Here is a 13888-nt window from a genome sequence, read left to right as displayed (position 1 = left end):
ACTTTTTCTATGTTTTTTTTTCAGTATTTTCATTTGTTTTTTTTTTTTTTTTTTTTTTGGTTTTGGTAACTGCTGTGCTCTTTATTAGAGGCGACTAGAGTTTGCTGAGATACAGTTATTAAAAAAATAAAAATTAGTCAAGGATATAAAAAGTGTGTGTAGTTGAAAGCAAATGAAACAAATTCAAAGAGAACTAAAACTAAATTCAAAAACTTCAATAAAGAACAAAACTATGAAAATCAATTACAAACTAAATCATATATGTTTATAAATAAGATGAAGGATACAATTCCCTTCCTTACAAGAACCAATTGGACCAGGAGGGCATAAAAGAGGACTGATAATTGTTGTTGCTTTTGTTGCCAGCGGCTGTTGTTGTTGTCGACGTCGACGTGTTGTTGTTGCTGCTGTGGCCATGCCGTTGAGCATTCGAGCCGCTCGCTGTGGTGTCGCCGCTGCTGCTGTTGGCTGCACTGTTGGCCACGTTTGTGAGAAACTGGGCAAATTCCTGTTGCAGCTGCAGCTGCTGTTGCAGCAGCTCAAAGTGATTTTGTGGCTTGTTGTAGATGAATTTTGTAGATGTCTTCAATATGCCGCCTCCTGAACTGGATGATGAGTCGACATTGCTGTTGCCATTGCTGTGGTTGCTGCTGCTGTTGCCATTGCTGCTGGTTGTCGCCTTGTTGCTGCTGTTGCTTGTTGTGTTTGCTGTTTTGCCTGCTCGGCCATTTGTTGCAGTTGCTTTTGCTGACGACAACAGCGACACTGATTGCTTGTTGTTGTTGCTATTGCTGGTTGCTGCAACCTGCTGTTGCTGGGATTGTTGTTGCTGCTTCTGTTTGCTGATGTTGCCGTTGCTGTTGTTGTTGATGATGTGATTGTTGCTGTTGTGCTGCCTGTTGCTATGTTGATTTACATATTTGCCAAACTGAAAGGCAACGCCATTGCCATTGCTATTGCTCTTGCTCTTGCTGTTACTGTTGTTGCTATTGCTATTGCTGCCGTTGTGATTCTGATACGAATTCTGATTGCTGTGATTGTTGTTGTTGTTGTGATTAAGCACCAAACTATTGGCAGCCAGCGCCGCTGCCGCCGCATTGGCATTGACAACAGCAGCCAACTTGGTTAATAATTACGTTTGCTTATTCTTGTTGGTCTTGAAGCTAACTTGAAGTACCCGATTGCCCAGCGTGTAGCCATTCAGCGACTGGATGGCGAGCACAGCCTCCTCGTAGTTGGTCATGGTCACAAAGCCAAAGCCCTTGCACTTGTTACTCTGCAAGTCCCTTATGACCTGCAATACAAAATTGATTAATACGATGGGAAAAGAAAGCTGTCTTCGGATAGCCGAAGATTCAAATTTATGGGAGAGTTGCTTCCAGTTAAGTTTCCTTAACGAAAGTAAAGTATTCATCAATATACATATGTACATTGATCTTATAGAATGAGAATATATAAATTAGTCTGATATGGATATAAAGTTCGGGTTCACATGCAACGATTTTCTTAATCCTGATATGACGAAATAAATAACCCGCCTTGTGAAATGTTTTTTCCTTTTTCGAGCGTCAGTTTTATTCAGATTATCGATCAAGACTGACCGCGTTAAGTATTGGGAAGTACAGAGTCGTATTAGAGATGAGAGAGTAATAAAGAGAGCATAACATCAGGAAGGAGTTATTAGAATAACCGAGAAGGCGTAAAGTAAATATGTATGTTTGGCACTTGTCCTACTACTAAGTGAACTGTTATTAGCCCAACCGGTAAGAGCTAGGAGGCTGTAATTTGAACAGAAGAAAGTTTGATCGTGCAATAAGTAAAAGATTTTTAATTATTACTTCTATTTATCCAAATTCCTATCCTACATCCCTATGCAGTAAGATCAAAACCATTTATTTTCAGAATTAAGTTGCTCCAAGAGAAACAAATTAGTAATGACCATTGAGTCACCTACTTAAAAGAGATCAATAACGTAAGGGTTTCTAACCAATTAAACTTTTAAAAAATGTAGTTTGAAGAACTAAATGCTGTTAAATTACAACTTCTTTAAAATAATCGAGTAGTGCAAAATCACAAAGTTGCGGCTAGTCAAGTTAATATTAATATACTTTGCTATTTATAATGACTTCAGTTGCTGTTTCACGTTAGCGATCTCACCTTAACAGACTGCACGGCGCCAAATGGTCCAAACAGCTGCCAGAGCACATTCTCCTCGGTTTCAGGTGCCAAATTGTAGACGAAAATGCACCAACCGGAGCTGGTTATGGTGTTGCCTTGTATCATGCCATTGGTAATTAGATCACTGGTAAGCGGTGAATAGCGTGAGATCACAGAACTGTTTTGAGAAAATGAATGGAACTATAATTAGTATTTATGTAAAGTGAATGGTATATGGTACATTAGTATCCAATACTTATAGTAATATTGTAATATATATTACTATATAGTACATAGTATGTAGTATCTAGTATATAAAATATAGTATATAGTTTTTATTATATATAATATACCAAATAGTAGTATAATACAATAGTATATACCATATAGTATATAACTTATATACATATACTCAATATCAATAGCGAAGATTGTACAAATCAGAATATATATATAGTATATAGTATATAGTATATAGAATATATTGAATATTAACAGTGAAGATAGTATAATCTTTTGGTTTTCTATTAGCACATGCTAAAACTATATAGTATATACCGTATAGTAAATAGAATATACCAAATATTAAAAGTGAAAGCAGTATTATCCTTATGTTTTCTATTAGCACTCGCTATATACAAAATAATATACTATATAGTGTTGATGAAAGTATATTCTATATTCTATAGTATATTGTATATAGTATACATAATATTATCTTCACTCTTCATATTTAGTATATTCCTTTGGTTTTCTATTAGCACTCGCTATATAGTATATACCATATAGTATATAGAATATACCAAATATCAACTTTTCACTGTTGATTGTAGTATTATTCTTTGGTTTTCTATTAGCACTCGCTATATACTATACAATATACTATATAGTATATAGTACTATATAATATACTATATAGTATATATTATTATAATGTTGATATTAAGTATATTTTATAGTATATTATATATATAATACTATCTTCACTGTTGACTTCACTAAATATCAACAGTGCAAATAGTATTATCCTTTGGTTTTCTATCAGCACTCGCTTCTTCTAATTGGAATCCTTCTTCTGATCCCACTCTTCATCACCACTGACCTGTAACGACCCGCGTTGGGATGAATTGCGGCGGCGGCGGCTGCTGCAGCGGCTCCGGCTGCCGCGTTGGCTGGAAAGGCGCGTCCGCCGCGTGGATTTTGGGGGGCAATGTAGGCGGCGAGGGGTTGCATGCTGGTCTTGTTGCTGCTGGGATTGTTGGCAAACTTAACGGTTATCGGTTCGGTGGAATTCTTCGGTGTGGTGCCGTTTAGCTCCTTGATAGCGCGATCAGCCTCAAATCGCTGATCGAAGCGTATGAAGCCAACGCCCTTGGAGAGACCTTAATAGAATTAAGGAATGATAAAGTTCATAACTATTCTGCATGATCATCGGTCCAGCACAATAAAATGGACATGACTATTGAAAGTTTATAGATTGAACTAAATATGTTCTGTGATACATACTATTAATGGACTCGGCGCGTGCTTCTGTCAGTTTTAAATGGTTCACAACATAATAAGAGAAATAAATTAGAAAATGATTCATTTAAAAAAACGATAAAATAATTAACTAAATATCTAATATTAAAAAACCTAACATAAAGCATTGAAACAATAATCAATTAAAATGAATAATACATACAAATAAAGCAGGAGAATTTTTGTATAAGCAAATTGTAACTATATTCATAATGACAGCAATTAAATAACTTACTAATAAGCAACTATGACAATCAATATACAAATGGACATAATGAGTATTTAGACAGATCGATGGCAAAAATATCTAACGTAAAATGTTAAATAAAACCTACCGGCCGCATGTTCATCTTATTGTATTGAGTATTATATTTGACATTTGAGAATTTGGGATTTGATAGATTACATGAAAAAATAAATTTGTAAAAGAAATGTTGTATTAATAAAGAAATCGAAACTAAAAATACATATCTGAAAAGGGGTTTAGAGAGTGGACTTAAAACTAATCTGTTGTAATGCCATTGTTTTCTGATTATAATCAAAAAGAGATTAACAATCTAATGGGATATCTTGCTATCGGGACTCAAATCATATATTGAAATATTGAAGAAAAAAAAACTTAATTTAAAGACAAGTAGATTAAATAAACATATTCTTTCTTATTTATGCCCCCTAGGGTATTATATAAAATACAGAAAGGTTTTATCGCGGCGATATAGACATGTCCGTCTGTCTGTATGAACACCGAGATCTCAGAGAAAGATAGATAAAGATAGAGATATAATGTTTGCCACGCCTACTTCCGCCCCCGCAAATCGACGAAAAATGAATAACAATTGAAATTCAAGCTAGTTTCGTTTTTTATACATACAATAATAACTAATCTATATGATTTCTGAAAATTTAGTTGCGATTGTAGAAATTATTAAAGAATTAATTTTATTTGAGCAAAAACGACAACTAATTACGGGTCTTAGCTGCTCTGCTGTGGCTGACAAGCTGGTATATTGTACACGTTATCGTATATTTTGAATGCAGATCTATATCAATATACAAAATATAGCCTTTGGTTAATAAATTTTGAACATTTTAAAATTAATTTCGCACTGTTTTACTTTTATGGGTAACGGTATTTCACAGTCAAACACACTCTAAAGTAGCTTTCTTACTGGTTTTTGAATTTTCTTGAGTATTAAAGTCTACATTAAATATCTGTATCTATTCAACAATTTTAAACTAACGGAAAAGAATTGATATACTCCTTTAATAAAAAAGATTAATATTAATCAAAACAGTCTTATCTTTGTGACAACATTGTTGTCCAGCCTACTTTTCTTAAGTATGCAATAGTAAATCATTAAAAAGTAATTAGCAAATTGCTCCAAATCGATTAAAATGTTAGGAAACACATCAGTCTAACACAAAAGTAGAAGTTCTTATATAACAGAACCCTAAACATGCCTGGAACACATTTCCACATTTTCCAAGACATTCAACTCACCAGTGATATTATCACAAAGTATGCGCGAAGTGATGATCTTGCCGTATGGACTGAACAATGATTCCAAATCGGACTGTGTCATATTCTTTGGAAGACCCGATACATAGAGATTGGCGCCCTTGATGCTCTCTGAGCTGGGACGCGCAATGGAGACCTGCAGCGATTAGGCAGACAGATTAAATAAATGTTTAACGCGATAACAAAAGTTGAGTTGCCACCTTTATGGTTTTGTTTTGCAAACGAAGACCATTTAAAGCATTAATTGCCTTCTCAGCATCCTCTTGCTTTACATAGTTGACGAAGCCGTAGCCCAGACTTTGACCTAAATGAAAGAGAGACGAGTTTATTGATTTATCGATAAACGATAGTACGATAGTAAGACTCACCTGTGACCTTGTCGCGTATCAACTTGCAGCTCTCCACCTCGCCAAAGCTAACGAACAGCGAACGAATCTCGTCCTGCGACATTGTCTGTGGCAAATAGTTCACAATCAAATTCGTCTTGGGATCCGGTTCGTTGTTGTTGTTGTTGTTGTTATTATTGTTGTTGTTATTATTATTATTGTTGTTATTGTTATTGTTATTATTTGTATTATTGTTGTTGTTGTTTGTGGCTGCCGCATTGTTGTTGCTACTATTGCTGTTGTTGTTGTTATTGTTGTTGCTGCTGCTGTTGTTGTTGTTGTTGTTGGCTGCGGTTGCATTTTGATTGGCAGCGCCAACAGTTGCCGCAGCTGCCGCTGAAGTCGACGTCGAACCAGAGCCACCATTTTGTTGCGCCTGACTATTTGGCACATTGCCACCAGTTGTGGCAGCATTGCCACCTGCTCCAGCTGCAGTTCCAGCAGCATTGCCACCGCTGCCACTTCCACTTCCAGTGCCAGCTCCTGTTGGCTGCTGTTGCTGCTGCTGTTGCACCGCTGTCTGACCCTCAACCATCGCTCTGCTGCAAGGAAATGGATGAAATCAAGTGTAAACCGAAGCAAACTATTAGTTTAATCTGCTACAAAAAAATGGAATACAAATGATAAAAGCTAAACTTTTAGTGAATTGTCTCAACTGAAATTTCTTAATTACATTCCTTAACTGAATTTCTTTGGCTAAACTTTTTCTTCAATTCAATTAATTGTCAATTCACTCAAGTGAACGTATTCAATTTGAGGAAAAAACAATCTAAAGTCTACGATTTTAATGTGTTTGCACAGACGGATAAGAACTGCAAAAGAAAGTGATTTGGATTTGCCTTTCTTAAATGTTCAACTGTTCTGATTTAATTTCTCCACTTAACACTTAACAATAATTGCAATTTTGCGCTTTATATATTTAGACGTATTTATTTAAATATATAAAGTCAATTCTCTATAAAGCACAAAATACAAACGTACAATTCAAAATGTAAGTGTAGGAATAATTATATGGAAAGTATTCTCCCAAATGAAATCTATTATTCACAAAAAATTACATAGAAATTGAACGTTCAGCTGCGAAAAATGCAAAAAGCAAAATGTATATAAAATATTCTCTCTACATTTTAAAGTGTTAGGTGCTAAATATTAAACTAAAATAACTATATTTTTAGTATTAGCTTGACTCATCTCATTGCAATAAGGAATTGTGTTCGTATTTTCAATACAATTATAATAATATTAATATATAGTATTGTCATTATCTTTATCTTCTACATATTATTTTCTAATGTACAAAGATTATGTTACATAAATATAATCTAAATCAATATACAAAGTGACATCAATCTTCCCTCTGCTTTCTTCCCCTTCTTCCTTCCTGTTGCGAATAATTACTGAACTTATACTGAAATAAAAGTATTTACTCTCTTCCTTTCTCAATTTGTTCAATTCATCTTACACTTGCAAAATATCTACCTATTAACAATCAAAATACAAAAATAAAATTAAATTAATTAATCATCGAAAAATGTAAAGCTTAAGATTAGTGGGAAAACTTTACTGCTTTGTTATTCGAAAAGATAAATAGACTGGAAGTATACACTATTTGTTGGATAGCTTATAGAGTTATCTTTGAAATAATACTGCTGTTTTCGCGTTTCAGTAATCTGCAAATGTGAAAAAAATGCATCGATTAGTCGATTCTCAAATGGATAATTGCCATTGATTTGCATTCTTTTTTGAACTTACCTTTCGACGCACGCACGATGCACAAGAGATGGGCAAACAGAAATGAGAAAATTCAACGAAAATTGATTGGATTCGAGTTGAATTAATGACTACAGAGAAAGAGAGAGAGAGACAGACTATAGTCTAGTTATAGGCGCTGGGCAAAGTGCGCTTAAGTACAGACTGTATCCACTACGTATACGTAATATGCTGGTATGGTATTCTTTGTCCGAAAGTTTAACTGCAACAAAGAAGCAAATACAATAAAAATCAATTATTTTAATTCAATTTAAATGATATGAAGGTGGCTGTTGTAGCAGGTAACAGAACAGGCGGAAGGCAGCAGTTTAGCAATCGACAATTGGCCAACTGGAAAAACATGGCCAACAATTTTAATGAAACCGTAGAAATGTGTGTGGTGATGAGGTGAGGTGAGTGTTCGGTTCTGTTTTTGGCCCATTTCCATTTGCATTTGCATTTCAGTTTTATTTTGCGGGTTGTTTGCGTTCGACAAATAGATTCGAAAACGCGACAGCAAAATCGATGTAATTAAAATGACGTTCACACTAATTGCGAGCGCAAAGAGTTTGAAGGTATTGTGGAAAGAAAGAAATAGCGAATAGCATTGCAAATAGTTTTGCAATCCAAATTGATTGAAGCATAAAAATTCCCTTTTGAACCAGAATTTATTCGGCATTATTGAAGTTCTTGTTGTGAATCAATGTTTAGTGTGCCAGATTTTAATTTACACATTTTTTTCAATTCATAGGTCAATAGCAGCTATATTATATTTAATATCTTTTTAATATTGTAAAAATCTAAAAAATAGTATATATATATTTTTAATATATAAGAAATTTAAGAAAAAATTTAATATGAAGATTTTTTTAGGTTTAATACTAATTATAATAATTAGGTTAATACTTCTTTAAGCTGTTCAACTAACGGACCAAATATATATATTACGAAAAGATATATTACAGATAATAACATAATCTAGTACTAATATCTGAATAAGTCTGAAAAGCTAACTTACTAAGCACATGGAAATATAAATGAGGTTTGAAAACAAAAGATTGATAAATATTTAAAAATTTTCAGCGCCATGATAAGAGGAAAGGAAAACCGCATGCATCAGAGGTATCTTTATATATGCTATAGATCTGGCTAAATATATATGACTGCATAGGTATTAATAGGCAACTATAGACAAATAGAATTATGTTTAGCCTTAACCTAGCAGCAACAACAGCAGAATAGCGCGATTCCATACGATATTTAATCAAGATCATCATATTTTACCTTATTTTATATTTTCTATTTGCTTTGTGGCCAAATGTTTTCTATTAATTTCGACGAGAATTTTTGCATCGCATCGCAAATCGTGCGAAAAACTAATATTTTAAAAATAAACAAACAACTAGCGGAAAGAGAGGATCGGAGGGAAGGAGAGAGAGAGAGAGTGAGAGGCATGTCGGAGAGCCGGCAAAAGTCGCCAGAGTTATATTTTCGAAATATTTTTAAAATAACAAAACGAACTGCGCAGAGAAGACATCGCGATGTCTGCAGCTGCTGCGACTGCGACGCATTTTTTTGAGGTTAAGTGGCGCGACATACGAAAACCAAAACGAAAACACATCAAAAAAATATTGAAATCGTTGGAAATTATATAAATTACAAGATACAATTCAAAAATGTTTTCAAAAACGTTGTTACCTTTATAATTTGATGCAATGAAAATAAAACTGAATAATGTAAATAAAACTTGTTGCTTTGTTGTTGTTTTCAATTATTTTGGGATTACTATTACGAAACACTTTTGGTTTTTGGGATTGCTGCGTACGAGTTGTTTGATTTTGTTTTGTTTTTCTTTTTGGATATTTCTAATATTCGTCGAAACCAAACAAAACGAACCGAAGAATTTGTAGCGAAAAAAAACAACTTATGCAAAAACTAAAATCGAATCGAACCGAACCGAACTGAAACCGAGAACTGAACCGAACCGATGACTAACAATAAGAATATAATCGTGATAATAATAATAATAATAATAATAATCAATAATAACAACAATAATAATAAGGAAATAAAATCAAACGGAAAGTAGAAAAAGAACACGTTCCTGCAACTCAACAGAACAGAAATAAACTGATTCAGCGAGCGGCATGGAAATTATTTTTATGCCGTCGTCGTCAACGCTGACGCTGTCAGCCGCAGCCGCAAACGAACATCACCCATAGCCTGCTGCATAGCCCCATGGGGGGAGCAGAGAGTGAGCGAGCGAGAGAGCGAATAAACTAGTCAAAAGTATTTCTAGCGAGAGAGAGCAATTTGCTGCTCTTTAGTTTTGTGTGGCGCTGTCGCTCTCTCATTGCTCAACGCAAGTAAATGAAGAGCGCTTTGCCCATGCGAAGCGGGTGGTTGTAGAGATCAGAGTAAACACACACAAACATGCAAATCTATGTGTGTGTGGGGAAGAAAGCACACTGCAATAATTGGATTACATGACAAAGTAAGAGCAAGACACATGTAGTACACACACATACTTAGTGTGCAAAAACCCAAAAGAACTCGATGGATGTCGAAGACAGCTGTTAAAATATTTCAGCGTCAGCTTGGCAACAAAAACAGCTGTCAAAGCCGGATAATTAATAGAATAAGCTATAGTTTCATTAAAAAAGATACGTTGCATTTTAATTCATTATTTAATGTCTTCATTTGAAAATTTTAGATTTTATTTGAAACAAAGTTCATGAAAATAAAATTGTAGATCATCAAATATAAATCCGAACTTGTAAATAATAAAATAATAATATAGATTACTTAGTTAAATTGCAATAATTATGGAAGATAATATCATAATTTTATAATTTACTTACGATATTTTATTTCATATACATTCTTATAATTTTAATTTTAAAGAGTTTATTACTTTAATTTCAGTCTAACAAAATAAATTACTTTTTCGAATGCTCAGTAACATACCAATTTTTACTAAGTAATTTCATCAATAATCAAACACCTTTACAAGGAATTCAAGGCATCGCAAACTATGCAATTACATTAGAAATTCCCTTGCAACATTGGCAGTATAATCAAAAATAATTCACACCCTCACATGTGAGGGAGGTGTAAACACTCCCGTCCCATCTTGTCTAATGCAACGCCTGCTGAAATTTTGAAACACAAACCGGCAATTTTCATTCATAAATTGTGTTTAATTTACTTCCGCTTAATTGATAGACGAAGGATTTCACGAAAGCTTTTTGCAAATGCCATACAAAAAGTGGAAGAACAAAACAAAAAAGTGACACACCTTATGAGGCGTAAGGCAGAAGTGCAAAGGCAAAGAAGTCTGTTGAAATAAAAAGGTGGAAGTAATATTGCTTTTGGGTGCGGCAGGAATCAAGAACCCGAGAGAGAGAGCGAAACTGCAGAAGAGCGTCGTGCAAAGAGTAACTGCAGTAGCAGCAGGCGACTGTCAGCTGAGCGCCCCTATGGATATGCAATATGCTGTGCAGTGTCGCCATTTTAGCTCATTTATTGCTAGATCTAGCTATTTTGAAACTGCAAAAGCTATAAGATTTTGTGAAATGCTATTAGCTAGAAATCTAGCAATTTTTTTTAATGCTTCGGCTACTCTTGGCACTTTTTAAAAAGCTCTTTTACTAATAGGATGTATTTTGAGGTTTAGTCATAAAATTTGCATTATAGTTCGATTCTGTTTATAGTTCATGTGCGCACTTAGTTCGTTCACTCATTAGCTAAATACAAATTGTGAAATTGTGAAGCAGTGCTGCCAATTTAGCAATTTAGTTGCTTTAGTTAATTTGCATTTTTTTTTTTAAAATGCTATTAGCTACAAATTTAGCAACTTTTTATTTCTCTTTTAGAAATTTTAGCTATTTAACTTAAATCCTTTTTATTATGTATTCCTTTTGTAACAGCAATGAAATTGGGGCTTGTATTCAACCAAGTGGTTCAATTATCTGAACTACTTGAGTTCACTGACTTGAAAAGTTAACTGCATTTCAAGTGTAATATTTGCCCCCTAAGTGTTAACAAAATCATAAAAATATGAAATCCTGTTTTTTTATTTTTAAATTCATGATTTTAATCTTAAATGAATTAAAAATGAACAAACATGATGAATAATGTCATTTAAAATATTTAGCAATTTTGTTGGCTATTTTTTGTATAATTTCAGCAATTTTTTGCAATTTTTATTTTTGAAATCTAGCAATTTTTGCTCCAGAGATTCTGGCAACACTGATGCTGTGTGATGTAAAGAGAGAAAAGCTCGCTCTGCTCTGCTCAGCTGCAAGCTGCGACGTCGACTGCGTTTTTTAGGTTAAATGACGGCTGCAGCCGGCGCAGCTGCAAGGCGCAATGTATGTGTATGCACGCGTGTGTGTGTGTAGGCGGCAAAGTGTAGAGAAATGCTCTGCGGCGCTGGGCCGCCCATTGAGCTCAGTTTTTACTATCGTGAGTGAGCAATGCAGGCAGAAGGCATCAGGCTTGCATGCATATGTGTATGTGTGCAGTGTACATATGTAAAAGCGAAAAATCGACCATGGGTGTGGGCACTTTGAATGCACACAACTACAACTACAGCTACAAACACAATAACAATTCGCCATATTATATATTTTATATTTCTTACTTTTGTATATATTTCTCGTTTAAAGTTTAAACTGCTGTTAAGTGCAAGACAGAGCGTGTTTTGATAAAAATATTCTTCACTTCGATTTTATTAGCTCTTCACAATTTTTTGTTTGCTTCGTTTGGTTTTTTGTTTGGAGAAAACTTGAAATTGATTTCGTTTTGCAAAATGAGCATTAAAATACCACGCACAAAATGTTAGATTTAAACCGATTTACACGCAATACGATGCACACATATACACATAGTATATATGCATATAGTGTATATATGTGTGTGTAAGTTATGTGAGTATGCTAGATGTGTGTATTATACCGATATACAACAATTTATAAACGACGACGATACGACGATAATCAAAAAACACAACTTGCTGCCGGAGAGTGCAAGAACTAAATGATTAAAGTGTTCAATTGCCGCCAGGATAAATGCAGCCAGGACGACGACGACAGAGCGTTGACGCCGACAGAGATGGCGGCGACTGCGACAGCGACGCCAAAAGCGCAGCTTACTGCAGCAGCTCTCTCTCTCTCTCTGTCTCTCTTCCCACATATTGGGTCGTACAGTTGAGTGCCGAAGCACACTGGGAGAAGCGAGGCGAAAACTGCGATGTTCTTATACTATAGGGTTGAAGGGTATTATATGTAACTTTGTGCCATACTAAGTATATATATTCTTGATCAGTATATGTAAGTATATATATTCGCCAACAGCCGAGAGGATATAGCCATGTCCGTATGTCCGTTAATACAGACAGACGGACATGACAATATATGGATCTGGATCTCAGAGACTATACGAAATACGAGTCATAATTCTTCGACAGCACTGGCTTTGTTTGCACGCAGATCGTTTCTTTCAATCTTTTGCCACGCTTTCGTCCACAAAATCGAATAATACACACATTAATAACTATACCTTTTATGATTCCTTAAAATTTGGTTGCGATCGGATAAAAATTATAGAAGTTACTGCTACGGCGACTAACTTCGGGTCTTTTGGTTTAATTTTCTTGTAGTACTATACCAATACACAAATATAGCTATTGGTATGTTTTCAGTATTTATCGGTATATTTTAAATTTGTTTTGATTTCATTACGGGGAGCAAGTATCTTGCAGTCTCGTTTTCGCATTGCAATGCAAAGTAAAGTAAAGTAAGCTTGCACAACCTCCTTACAATGAATTAATAGATATGTATGTAAACTGTTTTTATTAATTCATGACTTTCGTAACTTGGTTGTAATACAAATTTATGAAAATTATTTGAACATATTTACGATAGTGGGGAAGAAATAGTTGCCGTTTCCATTTAGCGTATAGGCGTGCTTACAAAGTATTTTCTTAGATCGCATAATTTAGTATCAAATTTGTATTTGTGCATCTGCACGTCACTGTGCATGCGAGAAGCGAGAAGCAAAGTTTCGATTGCAGAAATGGAGTAGAAGCGGAAGATGAAGCAAAGCGACACAACAATAACAAAAGCATGCAGCGCGGCCATTGCGCAGGTACAGCCAATACAGCCAGCCACCAACACCAGCAGCAACAGCAACAGCAAGCAAGCAATTCAACTCAATAACGGCGCTGCAAGTTCTCTCTCAGATGGTTGCGCTCTCTCACTCTCCAGCACTTAGCCGAATACCCTACATTTGAATACAAAACATAAACAAGGAAATGCAGCGAACACGAAACCAATTGCGGTAGGTTCTCTGTTTGACAGCGCAAGCAAAAGAGAGGAGTGAGTGAGTGTGTGTGTGTGGCTGAGAGAGTAAAGCGTGGTGAGAGAGAATATGCCGGCCGCAACGTTGGGCCAACAGCGAAAAAGGCACCCAAACAAATAGTTAAGCCACCGTACACACACACAGACACAAAGGATTTGCAAACGTACACACACATACAGCTGCATTATGGCAG

General features: G+C 35.0%; 2 protein-coding genes across 7 annotated transcripts in view; one reads left to right on the top strand and one right to left on the bottom strand.

Annotated features, from left to right (window-relative positions):
• LOC117565699 (fibrinogen-like protein 1) overlaps positions 1–13888 on the top strand; it is a 169469-nt gene that overhangs the window by 117710 nt on the left and 37871 nt on the right. The window lies entirely within an intron of this gene.
• On the bottom strand, positions 33–9363 carry LOC117565678 (polyadenylate-binding protein 1-B). Its single transcript, XM_052002614.1, is given in 9 exon segments — positions 33–1294; positions 2158–2335; positions 3260–3539; positions 5180–5333; positions 5398–5501; positions 5566–6125; positions 7188–7253; positions 7336–7555; positions 9031–9363. Coding segments are annotated over 6 exon segments (2265 nt in total). The 5' UTR covers positions 6119–6125; positions 7188–7253; positions 7336–7555; positions 9031–9363; the 3' UTR covers positions 33–298.

Source organism: Drosophila albomicans, chromosome 2L (genome assembly GCF_009650485.2).
Source record: "Drosophila albomicans strain 15112-1751.03 chromosome 2L, ASM965048v2, whole genome shotgun sequence".
In the NCBI taxonomy this organism is placed as follows: Eukaryota; Metazoa; Arthropoda; class Insecta; order Diptera; family Drosophilidae; genus Drosophila; species Drosophila albomicans.
This window is presented reverse-complemented; position numbering and strand designations above follow the sequence as displayed.